At 41.2% G+C, this 27,121-nt stretch overlaps 1 protein-coding gene across 1 annotated transcript; it reads right to left on the bottom strand.

Moving 5' to 3' along the window:
* Window positions 1-8,122: 8,122 nt before the first annotated feature.
* On the bottom strand, window positions 8,123-27,078 carry LOC124281929 (serine protease HTRA2, mitochondrial-like). The gene is made up of 8 exons (XM_046717935.1): window positions 26,676-27,078; window positions 25,074-25,275; window positions 24,133-24,327; window positions 21,769-21,801; window positions 18,961-19,075; window positions 18,223-18,409; window positions 9,982-10,179; window positions 8,123-9,457 (listed from the first exon to the last, which is right to left on the bottom strand). The coding sequence occupies exons 1-7, from the start codon at window positions 27,023-27,025 to the stop codon at window positions 10,014-10,016; spliced, it is 1,248 nt and encodes a 415-aa protein (XP_046573891.1). The 5' UTR covers window positions 27,026-27,078; the 3' UTR covers window positions 8,123-9,457; window positions 9,982-10,013.
* Window positions 27,079-27,121: the final 43 nt, after the last annotated feature.

The raw sequence follows: 27,121 nt of genomic DNA, 5'->3' as shown, positions 1-27,121 counted from the left end.
CCACTTATCTATTATAGGCGAAGGTTATTAAAATATGCTACTTAAAATGAATGGAGTATGGGGGGTGGCAAAATATCATATAGTCAAAATCTATGGCAAATCTAAAAGTCAATTCAAAGGCTTACCCCCAAAATAACAAACATGACATGAAAACCATTATTGATTTTGAACTACCAAATCAGCATGTTATTATGGTAGGCTATGGGCATAGAAATTGTCATCAGATTAGGAAAAGCTGGGGGTGGGGTGTGTGACTCCTCCCTTCCCTTTCCCCAAGAAATACTTTTTTGGGGTCAAATACTCACAGAACCATGATTACAGACATGATTTACTGAAAGATTTTCCTTGAATAAAACAGGTGTAAGATTATTGCATGTGTGATAGTCTGTCTCACAGATCCTTAAGGCTTAACTGCATTATTCTCCCTTCTGCCCACACTTTCTGCAGTGCTAAAGCCCTAAATGAAGCAAGTCTAGATTTCCTCAGGTGCAGGTTCTTAATCTCCCATCTCACTAGGGCTCCTTTTCAATTTCTGTCAAAATATTATATATTCAGAGACTAAGCATTAACCAATGGTAGGCTATGTGCATACAAACTGGCAGCAGATTAGGAAAAGCTGGGGTGAGGGGTGGGTCCATCCCCTTTCCTTTCCCTAATAAATCTTGTCAAAAACCTTTTCAAGTCAGAACCACAATTAAAGGTATGATTTTCTAAAGGTTTTCCTTGAATAAAACAGTGTAAGATTACTGCATGTATGACTGTTGTATGTGAAATGGTATCTTTTGTAGGGCTGCGCAATATAACCGGTTTACCGGTATTTACCGGTTCAGACATGAAAACGATACGTATTGCGATACGCTGATCGAAAACCGGTATTTTGACTTGCATTCGGAAAACTTCGTAACACTCGGAAATGTTCGGATATGTCCTTGTTTCATTTGTGCCAAATATTATTCACATTTTTATTTTATCATGATTAAAAGTTGTTATTAAAGCTTAATCAAGCCTAGTGATTTTGTTGTGTTTTTGCTCTATAAATCAAGAAGTAACTCGATTATAAGTAGTCTTTTGTTCAAAAATACTTCATGCAATATATTGCAATACATATCGCAATATATGCTTTCGCATCGCAATATATCGCAATATGAAAATTCTCTGCAATACCCACCCCTAATCTTTTGTCCCATAGGTGAATTCCTAGTGAATTTATAACTTTAAAGGGGAACTACTCCATTGTTATGCTGATAAGTTTCAGTTTCACTCTGGTCATAGTCCGTCTCACTGTTAGTGAACTGCTATATTTTCCCATCCGCCAGCCCGTTCTGCAAATGTATTATAACTTAACAAGTCAGAGAGAGTGATATATCTACAAAATAACCTCATGAAAATTCATAAGCCAGTCAGGCCAGTGACTGTGGAGATTTACTGATCCAACTGGATTTTTACTAGCCATGGGCTAACGGGCCAGCAGCTATTTCGCACACTGCTTGGACCAATGCATTTGTTAATCACAATGTATTTGTTTTGGAAGCTACCACCTCCATTGTTCAGGGTGGTTGGGTAGCCTAATGGTTAAAGTACTCCCCCAGGTTTGTTTACCCATGGGTAAAAGGTGTGAAGTCCATTTCTGGTGTTCCACACCATGATGTAACTGAGATATTGAGAAAAGTGGCATAAAATCATACAGAATTAACTGAAAGTCCTTTGATTGCATGGCTAAATTCAGATGAAGCTGGTAGTAAATGGGTCTGAGTGTTTATCACTTTAATTTGCCCAACTGATGTGATGTGTGCCTTTAAAAGGTATACCACTAATAATCACAATTGACTGTTGGTGTATATCATGCACATGCAGTTCAGCATTATCATGATTTTCATGATATCCCACCCACAACACCGTAAAGGATATCTTCAGCATCACCTATGCAATGTTTGTGACTTGTTGTCACAATCAAAACACTTTTATAAAAAATATTTATGTAGTTATGAATACACAATGCCATTTAGAAAGTGGTCAAATGTAACATATGTTATATTTGGGATTACACGTTCTCAGTAAAGTACAGATTCTAGTACTTTTGTTGGGTTGAGTCCCATCTGGGATTCGAACCCACATCCTCAGAGTCAGGCACCTAATCGCCAGCACCACCGGTGGCTGAGTGGGTTAGGCGGCTGACTTTGTGTGCTGGCGATTAGGTGCCTGACTCTGAGGATGTGGGTTCGAATCCCGGATGGGACTCAACCCAACAAAAGTAATGGAATCTGTACTTTAGGTCAGACCAATTTTATTTCTTGTTTTACAGATTTTTGTCCTCAGAAAACCTAAAGGCAGGAGGGGAAAAAAATAAAAATAAAATCACCAGTCAAAGTAATATTCCTTCTAAATACTAAAAGTATTTACTTTTGGCAATTTATGAAGTGTATATGGGGCAAAAAGCAATCTCAACAAAAATTTCTTGTAAGTTTACATTTTTGACCAATAAAAACATTAGGATTTTATTTTTAAGCGGGGAAAATTGATTTTGATTTTTTTTCTTATTCTTGAAAAAATACAACAGGCGGATCCGTAAAACAAGAAATAAAATTGGTCTGGATTGACTGAGAAAATGTAATCCCAAATATTACATATGTTACATTTATGTAGTTCTTTTTAAAACAACCCCAAAGCACCAGATGTGTACTTGTACTTTCTTTAGTACTTCAGTTTATGTTTTCATCATAACAAATGAGGTGATTAACTGACATGGTGGTTAAACAAATCCTGGGCTAGATTCACTTCAGTAAATACAGTGAAGCCCACTCCGGGGTCATTACTCCGATTGTCCTGTCATTCACACAACGTGGGATAATGAACCTATTGCGTGAGTCGTTTTAACCATACAACACGACAACAATAGGGGAGGTGAATTCAGTTAAAACATTGCATTCATGATAACTGCACTGACAAAACAACATACATGTATGTGTGGGGGTGTATTTGAAGGATGTGTGTATGTGGGTGTGTGCGTGCGTGCGTGTGTTGGATGGTGGTTGGGGATAGGGGCGAATGAGAAGAAGGGCTAGGGGGAGGTGTGTTGGGTGGGGGAGGGGGAAGGAGGGATGTAGGGTAGGGAGAGGTGTGGTGTGTGTGTTGGGTGGTGGGGGAGAGAAGGAGGGTTAGGGTTGATCTTTTGGGGTGTGAGATGCGGTTGCTTATACCAGTCTTCTGGTTTTATAGTGACAGCCTCCTTGAGGCACCCTTTCTGGCATTCACCAGCCATGATATTGCCGGAATAAAAATTGCTGGTCTAATTTAAACTAAACTCAGTCACTCACTCCTTGAGGTACTCTGCTGCTATTCACCATGGATACCCACTGGGACTCTGTATACTGACTTAGACTAAGCAGGCAGTTCCTGATTATCTCCTCATTCATTCATTCATTTATTCATGTTTATAATTTCACATAAAATAAACATTTTACATTCACATAGTTTCAATGGTGACCACTGAGTCAGGTTATATATTTAAACCGATACCTATACCATCTATACCAGGATTGCCCTTATGTTCAAGGTGCACTCAGGCAATACCTTCTTTAGAAACTGGTTTACAGGTCTTATTTCATCTGAGAATGACAACAGGTATAAACTGAAATTCAAAAGCACAGTGTTGTTTTTATCCCACTGCAGGCAGACTCAGGTGTTAACCCCAAAAGAACATGCATACAATCTGCATGAGCCCCTAACAAACATGGTGCAACTGATATGTTTTTAGAGGTCAAATCTTGTCAGTTCTTCCCTCCTATTACTTGTAAACAGAAACATTCAGTGTTAGAAGTCCAATTGTGCATGAACTAGACTAAAGCTTAGACTGTGGTCACCCGTGAAGGTCCGGGTTAGAATTGATCTTCAGTAACCCATGCTTGTTGTAAGAGGCAACTAACGGGATCAGGTGGTCAACCTCACTGGCTTGGTTGACACATGTTATCGTATCTCAATTGCGTAGATTGATACTCATGCTGCATAGGCGTAGGAAAGTGGGGGAAAGGGGGGAGAGGAGCTTCCCCTCCTCCCCCTAATGAAATATGGGGGGTGCTGCCCCCCCCAATTTTTACAAGCTTGAATTATTTTTTTTTGGACCATAATAGAGAATTAAACACAAATTCAAGCCTCTGGTAACACTGAAAAAATAACATGATCAAACAATCTTTTTCCGCTAATGATAGAATCCAATTTTTTTAATTCATGTCACTCAAAAGTGAAAGTAGAGGCAGTCAGGCTGTTATTAACAGCCAACATGGATTCGAATCAGCGGTAAGTTGACAACATACATTGACATTACAGTGTAGTCTATACAGTAACATTTAGTTTATAGTAATAGCCATATTTTAAGTATAATAGGTGCTGTTTGATTGTTTATTGAAAATCTAAACAATAACAATAAGACACGATTTCAAACTCATACATTGGCAGTGAGAGAGCTGGTTTTATCTGAAAGCCGAATTCATGTATGAAATAAGAATGGCTGCATTATTATACCCCCGCTACGACGTAGTCGCTGGTATATAGCGCTCCACCCGTCTCGCCCGTGTGTCCGTGCGTCAGTGCGTCCGGAATGGTTTCTCTGAGCATAACTCAAAAACTATACCACTTACAAACTTCAAATTTGGCATGGAACTTACCCTTATGGTGCCATTGTGGATTTTGGCTTTCAATTGCATGATGCCAAAATTGAAAGTTTTCCTAAAACATTATTTTGGTATTCAATAATGGTATTGAAGGCGATCAGACTATAAGCGGGGGTATGTGAGCTGTGCTCACTTCTGCCTTGTTATTGAAAGTTTCTTCCCAATTTTTTTGCTGCATCAGAGCAATTGTCTTCCTCCATTCAAAGCGTAGAAACAACGGCAAAGGACGCACAAAAGGGAGCAAGCAAGTACTGGCGTATTATGATAAGCTGAGGAGTACAGATACTTTTTCAGAGTTCTACAAGTCTGTTGTTGATGAAGCTGAAGACAAAACTGATCCTCCACGTCTACCACGCTACCGGAAGAGGCCCAAGAGATTGGATGATGGATCTAGCACACGTGACTTTCCTTCTGTGGAAGATTATTATTGGAACAATATTTTGAAGGTCTAGACATCGTTTCAGAGCAACTAAAGCGGAGATTCTCACAGAAAGGATTTAACACTGCTGTGGAGATAGAGCAACTGTTGCTGTCAGCTGCAAATGGACGGAACTTTCAAATATCTTCTCACATCAGAGAACTCTACAAAGATGATGTTGACTTTGTTCGATTGAACACACAACTTTCCATGCTTTATGACATTGAAATCTGTCTCCACTGAAAGAGGATGCTTAATCACTGAAGTCACAAATATTGATACTGTTGTATCAATTATCAACTCATCGCCTGTAAATAGGCACCTGTTCAAGGAGATAAGCACCCTTTTGAAGATCTACTTGACTATTCCTGTCACCACAGCAACATCAGAACGTACCTTCTCCAAGCTTCGACGCCTGAAGTCATACATCAGATCTACAATGACACAGGAACGTATGAACAACGTTCTGCTACTGCATGTCCACAAAACCCTTGCTGATGAACTATCTCTAGTGGATGTTGCCGGGAGTTCATTTCTTTCAATGACAGAAGACGCAACTACTTTGGACTTTTCTCATAAGAGCTGAACCTTTTCGCGAGATGCACTAGCCTGTATAAACAGTCGATCTAGTGTTACCTGAATAATGTAATGCATTTGCTATTAATTAAAGTTTCAAGTGAAGTCGTCTGTCCTTTTCATATATCTCCTCTCTCCACCCCACCACCCGTTATCAATTTCGAAATCTTCCCCCCCACACACACACACTTTTAAACTGTTCCTACGCCTATGATGCTGTTGATCACTGGATTGTCTGGTCCAGACTTGATTATTTACAGACCACAGTCATATGCTAAGCTAGAATATTGCTGAGTGCGACATAAAACTGAACTCACTCACCCACCAAGACTGTGAATGTGTGTTATTTTGATAGACACAAGTAAAATTCTATGTTGAGATGGGATATAGCATTGATAATGGTGGATGGTAGGCAAAATACAATGTAACGTGTCTTAGGGACTGAGAGACAGACTAAATAAATAGGTAAGTGATGAAATTATGATGTAATGAATCAGTGAGCGAGTATGGTTTTACGCCGCTTTTAGCAATATTCCAGCAATATCAAGGCGGGGACACCAGAAATGGGCTTCACACATTGTACCCATGTGGGGAATTGAACCCAGGTCTTTGATGTGACGAGCGAATTAATGCTTTAACCACTGGGCTCAACCACCACCCCTGATATAATGAAGATGCTACCACATTGCTTGAAAACAATTACAAAATCAGACCTTAAATCATCTCAACAGCTGTAGCCATCCTTCTGCCACATTTCCTTTTAAAGTTTCTGCAGTATATCTCAACTCAACATCCCTGAACTGATGGTAAGACCTTGAGTGAGTGAGTTTAGTTTTATGCCCCATGCAGCTATATTCCAGCAATACGGCGGCGGTGCGTAAATGATCGAGTCTGGACCAGACAATCCAGTGATCAACAGCATAAGCATTGATCTATGCAATTGGGAATCGATGATGTGTGTCAACCAAGCCAGCGAGCCTGACCACCCGATCCCGTTAATCGCCACTTACGACAAGCACGGGTTACTGAAGATCAATATTCTAACATGGAACTTCACGGGTTTAAGCAAGACCTTGAGGTTGAGGATATATTGTCATGTCAAAGATCCTGTTTCAGAGGGGGGAGGGGGATTAGATTCAGGAAGACCTGGACTTGATTGCATTGAGCATTTATACAGCTGTTACTAATTTAAGTCTGTATGTGTAAATATGGGGCTACAATAACCACAGTGCTGTGACCACTATGTGCATGTGGGCTACACTTATCACACAGAGATATAAGCGATATATCAGACTCTGCCCCTCAGTAATACAGTAAGTGAATAAGGTTTTACAACACTCTTAGCAACGTTCCAGCATTGCTGGCGGCACCAGAAATGGACTTCTCACACTGTTGCCCACGTGAGGAATCAAACCCTTTACTTTGGCGTGACAAGTGAACACTTTAACCACAAGGCTACTTTACTGCCCACTCAGTAATTCAGATACAAGTATCAGAGAAAACCTTTCGGTAATTCAGTGAGTGAGTGAGTTTAGTTTTTCGCAGCTTTTAGCAATATTCCAGCAATATCACGGCAGGAGACACCAGAAATATGCTTCACACATTGTACCCATGTGGGGAATCGAACGCGGGTCTTTGGAGTGACGAGCAAATGCTTTAACCACTAGGCTACCCCACCAACCCAATAATTCAGTGTCTATGGTAATAATCATAATAATAAGTTAATTAATGAAGCAGATTCCTTGCTTAAACCCGTGACACTTGCTTGTCATAACAGGAGACTGATGGGATTGGGTGGTCAGGCTCGCTGACTTGGTTGACACATGTCATTGTATCCCAATTGTGTAGATCGATGCTCATGCTGTTGATCACGCGATTGCCTGGTTCAGATTTGATTATTTACAGACCGCCACTATATGGCTGGAATACTGCTTAGTATGGCGTTAAACAACAACCAACCAACTAAAACCAACCAACCATCCCAAACAACCAACCAAACCCAACCAACCAAGAAGTGTATGTTCATGGTGCTACAAAACTTTGCCCTCGTAAACGGATCCTGAGAAGTACACAATCCAGGGTGCCTATGGACACAACAAGGTTAAGTGAGTGAGTGAGTTTAGTTTTACGCCGCACTCAGCAATATTCCAGCTATATGGTGAAGGTCTGTAAATAATCGAGTCTGGACCAGACAAACCAGTGATCAACAGCATGAGCATCGATCTGCGCAATGGAACCGATGACATGTGACAACCAAGCCAGCGAACCTGACCACCCGATCCAGTTAGTTGCCTCTTACGACAAGCATGGGTTACTGAAGATTCATTCTAACCCGTGCCTTCACGGGTCACAACAAGGTTAAGAGTCACATGGGGTTAAAGAGCGCTTGGGGAACAGCTTTTGGAGCAGAATCTGCCATTCTGCATTCCTCCCTACCTCTTTGAAAAACACGAAAAGTCAGTATGTATAAATGATTTATTCCATCACCCGTTACAAAAGACATCACAAGCCACACACACACATTCAGTCCATAAATCCTGCACACATACTTGTACTAAGTAATAGTCACATCAATACAACTGGAAAACATCATATCAAATATAAATGCATCTCATAAAGGCAAATATGGTATTAATCAACAAAACACAGTCAACCCATATCCCAGGGCATCTTTCTTCTTTCATAGACATGCTGAATATCACATGGTTTAAATAAAATATATAAGTATTTAAAGTTGTATCTATGTCTATTCAAGTCTGTAAATTAATGCCACTGATAAAAAAACTTTAAAGGATGTCAATAAAGGAGGAAAATCACAACAAATGAAAACTGAAAACACTTTTATAATGTCCTTTCATCCAGTTTTGGAACACAAATCCGCTAATCAACAATCTTTTAAAAATCAGATCTTGCACTCTGATATGTAGACCTGACAAATTCTCAACAAAAGTCAGCACATCTTTATTTCTGTTTCATGAAACTGAACTTAAATGGACAGTTCAAAATGTAAATAATATTGACCATGCGATTAACCTTTTGATTTTTTTAATCATGCAGCATGGCATCTACAGCTAAAAAGAAGTACCATCAAAGTAATATTTGTGTTCTGTGTTCAAAACATTAAATAAATAATTCTGAATCATCTTAGAATGTTAATATCTGACTGCCTTGAGAATCCACGCATCCGTCACTTAAATTTGACTAAGGATTAATGTGACATGACCTATGGTGAAGTGTTTGTCAGATATTTGTGTACAGAGTTATTGGCTGCCGTAGTAGTACGGTAGTACACAAAGTGTCATTGAAACAAACATGCCCCATAATATGTGCTAATACACTGAAACAAAACAATGTCTGATAAAAGTTATGCTTGCAAAACTTCTGATGGCAACTACTTGAGCCACCTGGCTGATGAGAATGACAAAATGCTTTTAAAATTCTTGTTTTCTAAAAAAAGAAAATTATTGGGGAATGTCCTAATACCAATGTATAATGCCATGATAATGGAATTCTTACACTTAAAACATTGTAACTTATTGATAGTTTAAGGACTGCTTCATACAATTACATTAAAACCACAATTCACAAACAGCACATAAAAGAGAAGTTTCGGGTTTAAAGAACCTGTGAGTTAATGACAGCGTGTTACAACTTAGTCCTGATTTTAATGAGATTGAAAACAGCGCATACTCAAGAAAAAATATTTGAACAAGTTAAATAATGCATGTACATTCGCATTTATGAAATTCAGCGCATTAATGAACCCTAGCTTGTGTTGTTGTTGTTGTTGTTGACTATAGTCTGTTTGCAGTGAAAACGTACCGGTGAATTGCACTTTAAACAAAAATGTAAATCGAATAAAGTGAAATTAAGATTGCGAATCCTCATAATTCTACCTTGCCAATTGAACATTTAAATCTTAGATTTTTATTCAACTTATGAAAAAAGTTGTGTAACAAACGATCATAGTTTCACATCGCTTATATTGGTTTGTATTACAAGGGGGTAAGCACAGTAGTTGGAACAGTGAAACAAATGCACGTGCGGTACGTGATGAGCGTTAACTTAGACCAACCCTACTTGATCTTGGTGTTTCATTTTATGTGCATATCCCCTTGTAATACAAACCAATAATACCGATTTGAAACTATGATCGTTTATTAAACAACTTTCATTCCAAGTTGAATAAAATTCTGAGATTTAAATTTTCAAATGGCAAGGTAAAATTATGAGGATTCGCAATCTTAATTTCACTTTATTTGATTTACTTTTTTGTTTAAAGTGAAATTCATCGGTACATTTTCACCGCAAACAGACTATAGTTGTTGCTTACATCCATGGCTGATACTTCATCAATCCACCTCTTCTGTGTGGACCACCAACAGTATTTTTCTGGCTCCCCGCATGATGCACACCCGCAAGGTGTGGTTGTTCTCCACAGCGCTGTACACGTCAGAGGAAGATAGGACGTCCTGCCCATTGATCTGTGTTATAACATCCCCAGGGTGGATGCCACCGCTGCAACAAACACAGGTCTATCATCTCCATCCTCCATAATCCAGTGTTACAAATGGGGTGTTGGGGTAGCATATGTTGTCATGCTGAAGACCCAAGTTCAATTCCCCACATGGGTCAATGGGAGTAACTCGCTTCAATAGTCCCTTGCCGTGATACTGCCGGAAAATTGGTAAAAGCAGCATAAAACCATACTCACTCTCATCACCTGCATATCTCGAAGTATTCATCTGAAGAGAAGTATTTGCTTCTCTCTTACACGCTCGCTCACTCACTCACTCACTGCCATGACAACTTTGTTTTGAGCCTGGTTTGGATGATTTGACATTCAACACATTAAAGTGACACTGTTCTTTCATATTTGAAACAACTGCCGTTATAACAGGTAATCATTTTGACTTTTTGTAAGGTATCTCAAATATATCCTGAATTTAATTCAATGCCAAATAATCAATAAAAGCTATTGAAATAGCTATGTTACTTAAGAAACAAAGATGGTGGCAAACGGATCATAATGGAGGTTAATTACACTGGGCAATCGAGGATGATTAATCTCTAACAACAAAATAATAACAAGGTTTGAACTTCTTTGTATAGCATAGGCATTTCAGCTCATATTTTGTTCTTCAAAAACAAACATCGAAGGTACATCAACCCATGTCCCTTCATGACCAGTGAACAACTTATATTATGTTACCTTCATGTAAAATACTTTAATTTCATTGGTAAATGATGCTTTAACAAGTTTCTGTGTCACCCTCCAAGGAGGGTGACAACTGGAAAAAATATTACGCTGCCACTGTAACTGCTGAACTCTCCGCAGAGAAGCTGTATCGCTAACAATCGTATGACGACATAATATGGTGCATGCAATGCATGGAGTTCGAAAACCGTTCGATTACCTGTTTTTTAATTCACCATGTACACATTTATTTTACCGACTTTCACTGCTTTATTTAAACTAGTTTATACATTGCATCGCTTGCACACTCAACTTAAACATAATTATGTAATTTTCTGAATAAAATTGATATTTTATACTTATCCTGACTCATGCTTATTGCTTGTCTCCTTCCTTTTGCGAACGTTAGTGGAACACTTGTATCTTCTATTGAAGCTCCCTTCAATAAAAACAGACGTAAAATCACTACTCACCATGAGTTATCTCTCTGGCCGTTTTGGCGGGAAAAGTGGCGCTACCACTCCCACATGCTTCACTCTCTCCGAATTATGAGCCCGACACTTTAATTTGCAGGGAAATCCAAAGTGTCTAGTGGGGAGGTTGGGGGGGCTTACCTCATGAATCAGGATAAGTATAAAATATCAATTTTATTCAGAAAATAACATATTTTTCCTTATCCCGACTCATGCTTATTGCTTGTAGAATCCGTCGGATTTGGTGGTGGGTCAAGCTACTTCTGGATTTCATTTAGTGATTTACGTCTTATATACCCCCCTATGGGAACTTCTTGTTGGCACTGCTATTTTACTGCTAATCTCTGCTGCTGCTGTAACCCGGTACTTCCAGCTGTCTCTGACGGGGGGACCACAATTGTTAACTTTTGGTCCTGGCTTCTGTTAACATCTTATGTGGATTTTGCGACTCCATTTCTTGATGCAAGCATCAAGTGGAGAAGCGACCCTTTCTGTACGAGTATCCTTACAAGTACTGGGTCATATCACTTATGCTAGTCTGTCCTTAGACGTGCATCTAGACTCTAAAGCTGAACTCTTCCGAGTGTAGGCTTTTTCAAGTCATGTGATAAAAGGGCTAGACTTCGTCTCAGCGCCTTTGAGGGACTGTCAACTGTTGTGTAACAACCAGCGGGCCAAAATGGTCAATGCCGGAGACGTCCTCGGTGGCGATGTCCCTCAGGTAATGGTTGGCAAACACCATGTCTGATTTCCAGAAGCAGCCCTCCATTATCGTCCTGATAGAGCAATTCCCATGTAGAGCGAGTGTTGACACCAGAGCTCTAACTTCGTGTGGGTTGGAGGCTCGTGGAGGATCCAGTCCTGCTGCTTTGTAGGCCCGTAGGATGACAGTTCTGATCCAGATTGATATCGTAGTGCGGGAGACCTCCGTCTGTGTCGCTGTCGATATCGGGACGAAAAGACGCTTGAATTTCCGTCTCCTGGTCCTGGATCTTTGTAGGTAGACTTTCAATGCTCTTACTGGGCACAAGGATAGGTCCTGCGTATCCTGTGATCCCAGGACTGATGATAGTGCTGGGACGTGGAATTGTCTGTCCAGTTGACCTGGCAGTTGATTCTTTGTGATGAAGTCCCATCGCAGTCCCATATGCACGGTGTTTTGATTTTCATCAAATCGTGTTCTCTCGAAGTCCAGAGCATGTATTTCCGACATCCTTGCTGCTGTTGCTAAGGCGATCAGGAACAGCATCTTCTGCGTCAAGAACTCGAAGAATGTCCTCTCTAATGGTTCGTGAGAGCGCCACTGGTGAGATGTCGTGAGAACTACGTTGAGGTCCCACGCGGAGCTTTAAATCTCTGTTGTTGGTCCTCCAATTTAAAAGAGCGTAGTAAGGCCAGTAACTCTGGTACTTTCGTCAGTTTTGCACATGTCCTCATGGTGATGACTGAGCTCAATGCCGCTAGGTATGTTGAGAGGGTTGACCCTTTTAACCGCTTCGTTTGTCGTAGGTGACAAAGGTAGTCCGCCACTTGAGGGTGTGTCGCCTTTATGGCTGTAAAGCCGGTCCTCGCAGCGTATGTCTCAAAGCTTCGCCACTTGTCGTCGTACAAGGTGCGTGTAGACTTGAGTAGAGCTAGTGTGACTGCTTTCGCTGCCCTGGCGGAATATCCTCTCTTGTTCAAGCATGCCTTGATACAGTCCACATGTGTAGCCGGAACACCTCTGGGTTGCCGTGCGCCTGCTTTGTGTGAGGATGTACTAGTAGATTTGTCCACTCTGGTAGTTGCAGTTGAGGTTGTCCTAATTCTTGTATGAGAATGGGGAACCATATTCTCGCTGGCCAGTAAGGAGCGACCAAAATCAGTTGTAGGTCCTTCGTCTGGCTGATTTTCTGCAACACCCTCGGTATTAGAGCTGGTGGTGGAAAAGCGTAAGCGTTTAGTCCTTCCCAGGAGATGCTTAGAGCGTCCGTTGCCCATGCTCGAGGATCTGGTATTGGTGAGACGAATGTTATCAGTTGATTGTTGAATCTTGTGGCGAAGAGGTCTATTAGTGGTGCTCCCATCTCTTGTATGATCTGCTTGAAGATCTCTGGATGTAGCATCCATTCTGTTGGGGATGGCTGCGTTGGACGGGATAGTGCGTCTGCTATCACATTCTTGGCTCCTGGAATGTGGCATGCTCTTATGTGGATGTTCAGGTTGTCTGTTATGCTGAACAGTTGAAAGCAGAGGTCCAGGAGGTTCACCGACCTTGTTGATCCTTGCCTGTTTATGTAGAACGCCACTGTGGAGTTGTCCGTATGCACCATCAGATGAGCATTCTCCAGAATGTTTGTCCAGTGGAGTATGGCGTTTAGTACTGCTTTCATTTCCAGCATGTTGATGTGCAGATCTTTCTCCTCGTTGGTCCACGTCCCAGCTGACACTTCGTCGTCGAGATGTGCTCCCAAACCTTGGAGCGATGAGTCCAGGTAGAGATGCGTCTTGCACTCTGGCTCTGCTAAGTAGGTGCCTCCGCAAACATTCGATCTCTGGGTCCACCATAGTAGATATGGGCGTAGTGCGTCCGGGAGTCCGAAGGGTTCCGGGTCGTCTAGATGAGCATTGACGAAGACCTGTAGTGGGCGTAGTTGTAGTCTCCCTCTGGCTGAGGAGGAGACCCAACAGACTCTGCCATTGTCGTAGTGGCCACGGAGAGAGTAGAGCTTGCGAGATTGTCTGTTGTATCTTGAGCCATCGGTCCTCTGGTACCACTATGCGGTTCTGTGTTGTGATGAACCGGATTCCTAGGAACTGCAGGTCCTGTGTAGGTTCTAGGTCCGACTTGAGGAGATTCACTAGCCACCCCAGTTGTGTAAGCAGTCTGATGGTGAAGTCCAGTTGTAGTCTGAGATGCTTGGGATCTTGATGTACTTGAATCCCGTCGTCTAGGTAGAATGCACTGCGTAGACCTCGATGATGTAGGTATGTGACTATGGGCTTCGTCACCCTTGTAAACAACCAGGGGGCCGATGATATTCCAAATGGCAGGACCTTCCATTGGTAGTGTCGTCCGTCTAGTATAAACCTCAGGTACTTCTTTGAGTCCGGATGTACAGGAATATGCAGGTAGGCGTCCTGTAGATCTATGCTGGCCATGTAGTCCATCGGACGGACGAGGTGTAGGAGTTGTGGGAGATGTATCATGCTGAACTTTGGTGGTCTGCGTAGATAATCTCTGTTGAAGGCCCTCATGTTGTAGATGAGTCGGAACTTTTCTTTGGAGTTTTTCTTTGGCACTAGGAAAACTGGGGAGTAGAATCCTGGTGAGAGCTGGTCCTGGTCCACCACTTCTATGGCTTCCTTCTCTAGTAGAGATGTGACCGCTTCTCGTAGCCTCTCTGTCCGATGGGTCGAGAAGTTGAACTTGTGAGGTTCGTCTGTCCACGGCGGAGTTGCTTGTAGTTGTATGCGATATCCATCTCTTAGGATGCTGGATACAAATGGATCTTGAAGATTTCCCCAGTTCTCCCAGTAGTTTTGTAGACATCCACCCACTTGTGAAGGTTGTACAGGAACGGCTGGGGGTGGAAGACTCCAGTCGTTCCGAACCCCTCCTTCATCGTCTCCGAACCTTGGCGCCTCTGGGTGCCCTGCCTCGTCCGGGCCGTCCTCTATAGTTGCCGGCTGGGCGACGAAAAGAGTCCTTCCCTCCTCTGAAGGTGCTCATTTTCTTGTCTCTTGCCTTCTGGATGCCTGCGAACTTCGACTTGCCTGAGTAGCGCTGGGACGTCTGCCTGATGACACTGGCTAGTGTATCAATGGACTTTATCATGAGGACTTCTCTGGGGTCTTTGGCAACTTCCTTGGCGACGTCGTCAATCTCCCCTGCGAAGATGGATGATGTCGACCATGGGGCTCTGTACAGCGACTTCGTGAAGCGTTCGCTCCATGTGCAGGATGCCAGTAGTCCTTGTCTTCTCACCAACGTCAACGCTGCTGAGATGGATGATAGATGGTCCGTCATAAACTGTTGGTCCTTCTTCTGCATGAATAGAGCAGAGTAGATCATCCGGTCCTCCTCTGCGGTAGAGTCCCTGAACTTGGCGATGAGCGTCTCATTCACTGCCCGGGATCTGTTCAGGCCGAAGAACATCCTTCTGGACATCGTCTCTATCTGCGCCAGCTTTTTGTAATCAATCTTATAAGACTTGGTCCGGGCGTCGTTGATGACCTTGTAGTTGTCATCGATCTCTTGTGCCTTCATGAAGGGGTCCATATTGTGTAGGGAGAACTTCTTAGCATTGAACCGTGGAATATTCGGCGCTTGAGATCTCGTTGCTTTCCGGAAGGCTGCGTCCAAGTTCTCTGGAACTTCCGAGATGGGATCAATTGGCGGTAGAGTGATCGTGTCGACATCATCGTCCTTCATCAGGTACTTGAGTGCTGCATTCTCTTCCTTAGAGGGTGACGCTAACTCCAGTCCGTTGGCCATCCAATATCTTATCTCTGCATCCGAGAAGATAAAACCGCCATCGTCCTCTGTTTCAGGGGCGCTGATCTGGGATCGTTGATCCTCCTCCGCTGGGGATGTGTGTGGAGACCTGCGCGGAGACTTGCGTGGAGACCTGCGACCTGCGCGGAGACCTGCGTCGAGATGAGCCTGTAGAGCTGCGTCTGTAGGGCGATCTGCGTGGAGACCTGCTGGAGGCGAGTGTCTCTTGGTTCGTGACTGCCTCGGTGAATCCCTTGACGATCTGTGGGATGTTGATGACGTCCTTGAGGCTGTCTCCGAAGACCTTCGGCTGTTCATCTGCGTCATCAATGGAAGGCCTCTCCGTTGTGTCGTCGGCGGTGGGTCCTTTGTGCAGGTCCGGGTCCTCTCTGCAGGTGGTGTCCAGGGCTGGTTGATCTCTTTCCTGTGCGCCAAGCGCCTCCATCATCTCCATTATCTGCTGCGAGAACTGCTGCATGAAGGCCCCTGGGTCGAATGTCTGCGGTGATAGATGAGCTGCCCTCTCTGTGTTGGTAGCAATATGGTCCAGGGATCGCTCATCTGCCGTCAGTGTAGATACCTCGGACTGCGTAGATAACTGTGCTGAAGTTACCGTTGCTGAGGCCTGCTTCTTCTTGGGGCAATGTATCTCTGGGATGATGAGCGGCTGAGTTCTCGTTCCTCCATCGGGACAATCTCGGCCGAGAAAGTCCTAGTTGTCTGCACAGACGTCCCCGTAGAGCTGCTCGCCATCTTAGGGGTGTGTGGCCGTCTCTGCGTAGAGGATGGCCTCTTCTTCTTCGTCTGCGATGAAGGGATGTCCGAAGGGGCAGCCCTCTTCTGCAAAGTGGCTGACAACGTCCCACGCCCATCCTCCGAGGACATCTCCGGCGGATCACAGGAAGGAAGAGGGTCGTCTGACAGCAGTTGACACGCGAGGGACTCAGCCGGGTTATCCATAACTTGAAAAAGTCGTCTGGACTTGTCTTTAGCACGCCTAAGTACGCAGAAAATATATTTATTAAATTCAATATTGGTTAAATGCTGACAAAGGTTGCAGCGAGAGCTGGAAGTGCATGGTGTTGTGCAGCTAGGGCACAATAAATGCGGGTCTGCAGCAGAGAATCGGAACCTACAACGAAAACAGGTTTTCATGAAATGTTAACACTGAACAATCAAGGACGAAACCGTGAATAAACAGTGAAAAATACGAATAAATTTCAAACCATAATGTTGAAGGATACTCCCTAAACCCCTATAAAGGTAATGTATAGGGTAATAACTAATAAATAAAAGGATATAGTGCCGTATAGAAGACACAGGCGCTCTCTCAACCGTCCACTAGGGCGAAGAAGGAGAGAGTGAAGCATGTGGGAGCCCACAACGGCCAGAGAGATAACTCATGGTGAGTAGTGATTTTACGTCTGTTTTTATTGAAGGGAGCTTCAATAGAAGATACAAGTGTTCCACTAACGTTCGCAAAAGGAAGGAGACAAGCAATAAGCATGAGTCAGGAAAAGGAAAAATAACCATTTTTAAAGCAGGTTTAAGCTTGTCAGAATATGTTTCACTGATTTTGAAAATCCAGTCAAGAAGCAGACGCCATTTTGTTTACATGTCATATAGTCGGTAGCGATCTTCAAAATAAAATAAAATGATATTTTGTACATTTAACATGGCGGTAAGATAAATATGCTGTAAACTTCTGCCTCGGGTAATACGGTCTGATGTATGCCTCTTTGTAGCAGTGTTATCCCTCGCCTACCGGCTCGGGTGACACTGCTACAAAGAGGCGTACATCAGACCATATCATCCTCGAGAGAAGCATACATCTTACAGTATCTTGCCTCACACATAAATGTCATTTTCTGATTGGATGAGTGCTCTTCTACTATTTTCAATGTATCCCGCTTACAAGCAAGTAACATTTTCTATGTACCCTGCTGGGAATTCTTTATCTCGAATAAGATTGAATCATGTATGCTGTACGGAAATTACCAATGTTTTGCGAAAGCAAATCGATGGAAGGGAGATAGCTCTAAATTTGTTTTTGTTGTCGTTTGTTACTCCATACTATGATCTGATACTCATGCTTCAAACAGTTCAAAATTACCATTGAGGTGTTCACTGGCTCAGGGAACATAAACGAACATTGAGGGTACATCAGCCCATGTCCCCTGAGAGACCAGTGAACAACTCATAATGTACCTTTCTGTTGAGCAGCAGGTGCAACCTGTTTTTGTCTGGTGCAACAAGGTTATTACCTAAGGTTGCACCAAGTGCCTGTTGGTTTCATTTCCTCAAATCCAGCCCCCTTTGGGGGGATGTAATCTGTAAACCATTCTCAAACAGGTTTGGGATGACAGTTTACAATCATGTACCCAAACACTGAATGGTGACACAAATGAACATACTTATAAGCTGGTGATCCAAGTGTGACCTTATGTACAAAGACTCCATGTTGTACATCAGGGAAGTCCGCCGATCTCTCCTTCAACTCCAGCAAGATGCTCGGTGTCAGTGTCAACATCGTGATGCCCATGAATCGCCGTGCCTTGGCACTACTCCCTGTACCAAACCAGCCTCGTGACTTGCTCTGGGCTGCAAGAAGAGACAAAGGAATCCCATACTAAAATGGTTTGCTGTGTGATCTTCCTCACAGCTTCTATATGCTTCTGAGAGTTTCTAGGACTTGAGTCCTGCCCCACAACGAAGCACATGTGACACATGTGGTCTCACCTTAGGCAAGTGAGTTTGTTCAAAATTGTCTCTGTTCACCCAGCAGGAAAATGGGTAACCAGTGGAAAAAAGTCATATGACTATAACCTTCTAGCACCTAACAGGCAGCTTTGGTTATCCGGGGTAATAATGTGCTGTGCCTTGATTGTTAGCTCTATGAGCATACCTAGTGTAGAGTTTGGGGCTATATAAATGGACACATTATTATTATTATTATATATGTCACAGGTATGTCAAGAAAGGTACTTGTATTATGATGCGACGATTATTCTCACCATACTGTGATACAGCAGGAAGGTGATGAAAGAAACAAGACCAATGTCAGTAATATCTAGATTGGGGATTCCATTTGGTTTAATCTGATGTTGTCAGATCCTGATGGAGAAATATCACATCTGACTTTTACTGCTTACCTCTCTTCAATAATTCATCGGCTTTCAACAAAAATTCACACGCATAGTCAGAGGGTATGGCAAATGAAATTCCTGTGGTCACTTTCATTGTGTTGATGCCAATAGCCTCTCCATCCTGAAAACAGATCAAAGGGTGGCAAAATCAGTTTAAAATAACAGTACAGAACTAAGTGGTACAAAACTTAAATCAGTATTTTGAGTGACAGTTAAATGGGTTACAAGGATACATAATCAGCCTGTTGTAGTGCTTTGGAAGAATCTGGGAGGGCGTCGTCTATACATGTTTTCTTCCAAAAGCACAACACCAGGCTCATTGTCACTGATTCTTCAAATTTAGAAATTTCCTCTGCATGTCTACATATCCCCAATTTTTTTGCTGCCAGACCTTTTTGTCCAGGATTTGTGGTTTTAGTTCCAGATACAGAATCAGATGTGCATGTCTATGCTCATGCATAATTACAGTGAATTTATGAGCCTTGATACGGATTGGCTGAATACAGATTTCATGTGACCTGACCTCTAATGGAGGTGTTCGCAGATGTTCAGGTTGAGAGTTATCAGGTTCGAGCTGAAGATCTGATTTGGATGACACTGATACACATGATGAGTTACAAGAAGAGATACGACATTTGGGTGAAGTTACTGACACTGTTATCAAGCAAGAGATCACACGTTCAGCATACCAACTTATAAATGCCATTTTAAAAAGTTAAATAAACACACATGACATAACCATTATCTCATCATAATTCTAATCATCTTAACCACACACGTTTTCTGCCAATTTAAATCAGCTTCTTCTCAATGAAACATAATACTACAGTATAACTAGCATTCTACCATGGCTACGTGAAATGCTCGAATTTGATTGGTCAATCCATAAAATCAGACGGTATCAATTTGGATTGAATATTCGTCTGATTTCACGGCGCTTCACTGGCGCACGTAAACAACACTGCCGCACTACTTCAGCTTGGCCACCAACATGACTAATATCAACACAACAGACGTGATGGAAATGCTGATGAAAATTTATTAAAACTCGGAAAATACAATTATACGATTTCTCCTCCACAATTATTCGGGAACCTCACTATCATAATTATTACCGTCTATTATAAAAATATTCAAACTCAATTACAATACACAGCCCCAAACATAAACAAACAATCTAACAAAAAAATCAGAAAACCTTGTGAAAATACATCCCTATCTATCCCTATTTGTGCGGCAAAACGTTCGTAAACATTTACCTACCTGGTAAAGTATTTTCCACTGTCACTTCGAATTTCAACCTTTCGCAAAATGTAAACACTGGCTCGTCCGCCATTTCAAACTGTTGCGTAACTGTCTACTTCCAAAAAATAAGTAGGTCAGACGATTCCACTATAGTGTGGCCAGGGGGATACAGTAACACGGCACACAAAACAATAAGCTGGTTACGGTCGTGTGCAGTTATGATTATAAAAACCAAGCTCTTAGGTGTTACATTATTGCATTGAATAAACAGTAGTTTGTTTTCTTTGGGCAGAATATTTTGTATGTGCAATGTTAAAAAAAATATGAACGGAACCTACCACTCCCTTCACAGACGAGTTCAATTCACCTCTTGTTCGGCTTCAAATGAAATTTAGAGACTATCAATTCGGTCTAACATTCATCTAATTTCCAAATACAGTACGTTTATCTCCTAAATGAGGTATGTTTCAGATCAAATACTTCCACACATCCAGGTGAGTGAGTGAGTAAGTGAGTGCGAGTCCTGACTGTGAGAGCATGATTGTGATTATTTGTGTGATTAAGAATGTGTGATTGTAACTGTGAATGAGAATGTGAGTGAGAGTGTGAGTGTGTGTGTGAGTGAGGGTATGATTATAAGTGAGAGCATGAGTGTGAGTGAGTGAGTGAGTGAGTGTGGTTTTACACCGCTTTAGAAATATTCCAGCAATATCACAGCAGGGGTTACCAGAAATGCCCATGTGGGGAATCAAACCCAGGTCTGAGTGTGATGACCAAGCTCTTTAACCACTACGCTACCCCACAGCCCTAGATCAAAGAAAACTGATCAGTTATATAGATATATGGATAAACAACTTATATATTTACAATTAGGAGTGACGCACTTAGGTGAATATTCTAACACCAATATCATGCAAGTGATCATCTCTCAAAGTCAGATATAACACAGTAAAAAATTGAAGGCTTTTTTTTAAAACTCACATTCCTACTACACAAACAGAATTTCTATTTAAGTTTGATTGACATATTTTCATTCTACCACCTCCTCTTCAGACAAATCTTTTTATTCATGCAAATATTTCCTTGTAAGGACAGACCTTTCCCTATTAAATGTCATCACTTTGCATGAATACAAATTACTTCTGATGTGTTCCAAATAACCATGGTTATTCAAACATATGAATGACTCTTACACATTATTAATTCCAGTCACATATACTGTATAAACTGAGAAATGAATGCAAACATTGTCACGACAGAAATCAACTTTCTTATGAAATGTTAAATAGAAGTCAACCCTACGACAACAATTTTATTCAATAATTAATGGCAATTTCAGACCATTAATTATCCATGCTGTTTTCTCCTAAAACATTTAATGCCGTAATGAATGTAAATTGCCACTAAAATTTTCTACATGCATGGTTTTCGCCTCCACCATTAATTTCTTCTCAAACACTGTAAAATTTTCTGATTTCATTATTGAAGGTGTTTTGATGGAAAACTTACTAATCTTATTCATACATTTAACAAACAGCAGTAAATGTTCAGTTTGCCAGATGTACTCACCAGGTTGACGAGTGGCCCTCCTGAGTTACCAAACTGAAAAGAGGAAATAAAAAAATGATTTTGGATATTTTTCCAGTTGACTGATAATCAAGGTCTTTGTGTGAAATGAGCTGGAGGATGGCCAAAGGCCACTGACTTACATGCAGTTATTAATTTTGAAAAGTTCATAATGAAATAGCATAAATAATGTCCATACAGAATTTGGTATGGCTGTTTTTCAAGGTTCCCAGTCTAACAGATTATTGTTTGTGTTCGTGGGCTATGATCACTCAGTAGAATGGGGTGCTAGTCAAAGTATACATTAGCATTCAGGTTGAAACTGTTTTCAAGTTTCTCCTTTTCCCCAGCTCAGTTTGTGGTGGTCGTCAGAATTTGTAAACCAGTTTGACAGTCTTGCCTTACTTTGGACATATACATATATTTATGCATGCAAATTACTAAAATCACTTCACTTTTCTTGTTAGTCTGAATAATGGAAAACATGAGATTCTTGAGAGGCATTTAGAAGTTGATGAATATATAAGACGAATATCACAAGAAGTAGCCAAGAAGCCCAGTCTAAGTAAACTTAGACTCAGTATTATTTGTTACACTGCTATACTGAGTCTAACAAAACCTTGTGGAAGGTCCCGTCAGATAACCTTTTCAACTGACCAATCAGAACACAGCTTACCAAATCGTGAAAGTTGACATTCGCACATACCTTTTGTACTTTTACCTCCAGAAAGTTTGTACCGAACGATTCCAAATGCTATTTTCCGTACGATCGGTTCCTAGTGAGGCACACCACAACAGTGAGTAAACAGTCGCTGAAAATAGCGTTTTGTCAGTATTCAAGCATGTCAGCTTGCTGAAATATTAGCTATGATAGCCATGTCACCAGAAACCCCAAAGAGTATATATCTGTTTCATTTGTTGTGAGATCAGGGTTGGCGAACGGGGAAGAGAAAATCCATTTTGTAAGTCCCGCCGAACCCTAAATAGTAGATGTTGTCTGATTGGTTAAATCCTTTCGTCCGTCTCGCGTTTGATTGGACGGTCATAGGTCGCTCATAGGTTATCTGACGCGACCTTCCACAAGGTTTTGTTAGACCCAGTATAGCAGTGTAACGAATAATACTGAGCCACTTAGACTGCCCAGAAACGTTGTGTTATACAATATAGAAGAAGTTGTCATCCATATACTCGTCTTATAAATGGAAAACATGCTTTGTAGTTAACCTCCATTATAAGAAATAACGGTTATTGTGTTTAAAACAGTACTGAAATTCTTTGAGGTCTTTGACAGTAAAGACACCTATTGGGGATCATTTACTGTATCAACTAGTGCTGCAACGAATACACTGTGAGGCAAATACTGTATGTTTTATGAATATATAGTAACAAATGCTCAAATATTTTCATGAATACTTTATGCTTAACATCAAGAAATTAAAATGCTGAATATGTTATGTAATTGCCTAAGTTGAAACATTTAAATGATAATTTCTATAAAAGCAATAGATTGTGAACAATGCTGCTCATAGCCTTATGACAGTGCCGTAATAGGCCTTAGCAAAATAACACAAGTTACGCTACTGCATGGCTTGGATATACATTCAGTATCAACTCCACAGGCCTTGTTGATAACATACAAAATATATTAACAATGGGGAAGTAGTTCAAATGTCTTATTTTGAACCAATAATAATATATGTCACAAAACACAACATGTCATAATAACATATGTTATATTTGGGATTACACTTTCTTAGTAAAGTACAGATTCTAGTACTTTTGTTGGGTTGAGTCCCATTCGGGCTTCGAACCCACACCCTCAGAGTCAGGCACCTAATCGCAGTGGGAGCCGTGCCAATTAACACTTATCAGAGGGGTACACAAAGTCCGCAGTCTAGACTACCAGTTGTCTGACTTCCATTTTTGTGGAAGCCGCGGTGGCTGAGCGGTCTAGGCGTCTGACTTTGTGTGCTGGCGATTAGGTGGGTGTGTGTTCGAATCCCGGATGGGACTCCACCTGTCAAAAGTACTAGCATCTGTACTTTACTGAGAAAGTGTAATCCCAAATATAACATATGTTACATTTGACCACTTTCTAAAATGGCATTGTGTATTTCATGTCATAATAAACAAAGCACATGTTTGCACCCATGTGGGTCAACTGGTTTGTGACGTGGGCTCTATACACAAGACAAGTACTACCACAATGATGGATGAGAATATGCCATGCATCTTTACATTAAATATTAAATTTTGTAATGTTCATACTGTTCCAATCATCCAGACAGCTGGAAATTAATAATTGTCTGTCTTTATTGATATTGTAAGAGATATTGTTTGTCTTCAGAACAGATATGGTATGCGTACATTGATGACTGCATCGGTCTGTATGTACTCCATGTCTTTGTTGTGTATCCCGAGTTCCTTGCTTCCTCGGTGGACGGTGCTAACAATGCCGGCAGTGACGGTGTTGCTGAGGGCTAGTGGACTCCCCATTGCTATCACCCATTCCCCAGGCTCTAGGGATGACGACTTCCCAAGCTGCAGAGTGGGGAGGTCTTTCTGAATTGGAGTTAAAATTAGTTACAGGTTAGTAACAGATTACGAATGTTTAACTTGCAAAAACATCAAATTTGTCTTGTTATGTATGAGTTGTAAACAATTAAACAAAAACAACAAAGGTTGTGTTTCACTGACATTTTAATTTTGAATCATATTGGCATGTAATTATTAAAGCTTTAACCTCAGCACAACCTTGTACACAATCTATATTGGGACATAAACATCAGTGGGTAGTCACTAAGTCTAAGTCACTAGATTTGCAGACTGCCTCCATGATATTAGTGAAGTAATATCAGCACAGCTAGCACCTAGCATCATCTCTATGACAGGTGAGATTACTCTGAACATAAAAAGCTGAGCTATTTTGCAAGGTATGGTCTAAGGGAGACAACTCTTTCACGTTTCAGTACTTGTAAAATCTGTTTTAACAATATCAATGTTTGTTTGTTTGCCACACTGAGCAATATTCCAGCTATGTGGCAGCGGTCTGTAAATTATCTGGACCAGACAATCCAATGATCAACAGCTTGAGCATATATCTATGCAAATGGGATACGATGACATGTGTCAACCAAGTCAGCAAGCCTGACCACCCAATCCTAGTCGCCTCTTATGACAAGCATGGGTTACTGAAGATCAATTCTAACACGGATCTTCATGGGTTTATATTAAAACTACACTTGATATGTTGTTAGTTTGAGAATTCATTTCACCCACCACAACTGATAAAAACTGTTTTAACTCACAGCTTGAATTTTAATGGTTGCTAAATCTGAGACTGGATCAACAGCTTGTACCACACCATCAAATTCCCTTCCATCATGTAGCTTTACACGAAGAGACTGCTTGTTACCAACGACATGGGCATTTGTTAGAATCAGTCCATCCTCACGCACAATGAAACCAGAGCCATTAGACATGGTAGTGTAGCCGCCATGGAATGGATGTCTGAAACAGAACAGTTACTGTTAACCACCATCCTTTCCAATTGAACTTTCCTGTCTCACTGACAGACCACCGCCATGCAACTGCAATATTGCTCAGTGTGGCGTTAAAAAACCAACCAACCAACCGACTCACTGCCGATCTTTATACTACTTATTATATAATATATGCACGTATACTGCGCCAAACACCAGACACAGAGTGCTTTCTCATGGGGCTACAAACAAAATGAAGTCACTGCTAAAAGTCATAGGCAGGGTTTTTTCATGGGTGCTCACAAGTATAGAAAGTCCTAAAGAGATAGGTTTTCAGATTGCTCTTAAAAAACTGTTATTGGGATTCTGCCTCCTTGATTTGAAGAGGTAATGGGTTCCATGAAGTGGTAGCCAAGTAGGCAAAGGATGTATATCCAAACTTTTTCAGATTGTACTTTGGTACTTCAAGTAGTTGATGGTCGGCAGATCGAAGTGATCTCAATGGTACATATTTGTGAATGAGATCATTCAAATGTGGAGGAGCGGACTGATGATCGCATTTGTAGACAAGTGTCAAAATTTTGAATTGAACTCTTGCTTGTACAGGAAGCCAATGCAGTGATATAAGGACTGGTGTAATGTTGTGAAGACTTCTTAGTGCTGGTGACTATACGTGCAGCAGTATTTTGCACACACTGAAGTCAGGCAAAGTGTTCCTGGGAGACATTTCCTGAGCAAACTGTTGCAATAATACAATCTGGATAATACAACACTGGATACTTAAAACTGTGATAATGAAAATCAGACTAGCAATGTTGAGTAAACATGGTAAAAGAAATAGAAACAGCCAGTAAGATACCTTTAGGTAAGTCTGATTCTTTAGTACCCCAAGACAAAGGAACCCCTGGCTAATATGGATGTTAGGTAAGGGGATCTCACAATAGTCTCCTTTTGATGGCATCTGTTTCATGAGGTACTTTTGAGAATAACCAAATTTTCAGAACAGGTACTACAAGAATGCACCTCTGATTCCCAGACAGACATTGCCAGTAAAAATCTCACTGTGCCTTGTTTAAAGACATTTTTATGAACTTCTGGTATATTTTGAGAGGATCTTCATGAGTTCGGTTTGGTATGTTGTTTGTGATATAAATCCTAATTTTCAACAACTTTCTTCTCCTTGAATCGTGTGAGACCAAGTGTACTTTCTAGATGTATATTTTTGGGAATCAGATTTTGTGTAGAAACTTTCCACTTGTAACAGTGTATACAATTACATAACTTAACTACACATTAAATTGCAAAAATACTGTAATATATATAATTATATAATAATAATAATAAAGAGAGAGAAAGGAACTCTTGCCACACAAGCAACAATGATAACAATTTACAGAAACGTCTTACAAGTTCGAAAAATTGCATTACCTCCCCTTTAATTCAATGTACACAACAGCTGGTGCTGCTTTTTTAACAACATCTGCAATGAAATTATATTGCATCCTTGGGGAATCAGGCACAGCAGCATGAACTGTGGGTGTCAGTCTGTCCTTTAGTAGCTCATACAGTGAAAGGGATAAACACAGTGCACTTCCACCGATTAAAATTGACAGTGGTTTAGATATATTTCGTTTGACATTGACTGACGATGCGTTTTTAGCAACAAATCTAGCCAAATATCCATTTCTTGAAAGAGATCTATCCCGGATACTAAACAATAGACATTTGTCCTTAGCTGTATGTACACAGAATCGTCTCAGTGACGACACCAGAGCCATATTTTGAAAAGTTTCTATTCCAAGTCCAAACACGGAAATAATTCTACACTAAACCAGCCATCTTTGCAGAGTTGTATTGTTTGGTTTCGTATTTAA

Source organism: Haliotis rubra, unplaced genomic scaffold, assembly GCF_003918875.1.
Source record: "Haliotis rubra isolate DU_JTF1 unplaced genomic scaffold, ASM391887v1 Scf290, whole genome shotgun sequence".
NCBI classification, from domain to species: domain Eukaryota; kingdom Metazoa; phylum Mollusca; class Gastropoda; order Lepetellida; family Haliotidae; genus Haliotis; species Haliotis rubra.
This window is presented reverse-complemented; position numbering and strand designations above follow the sequence as displayed.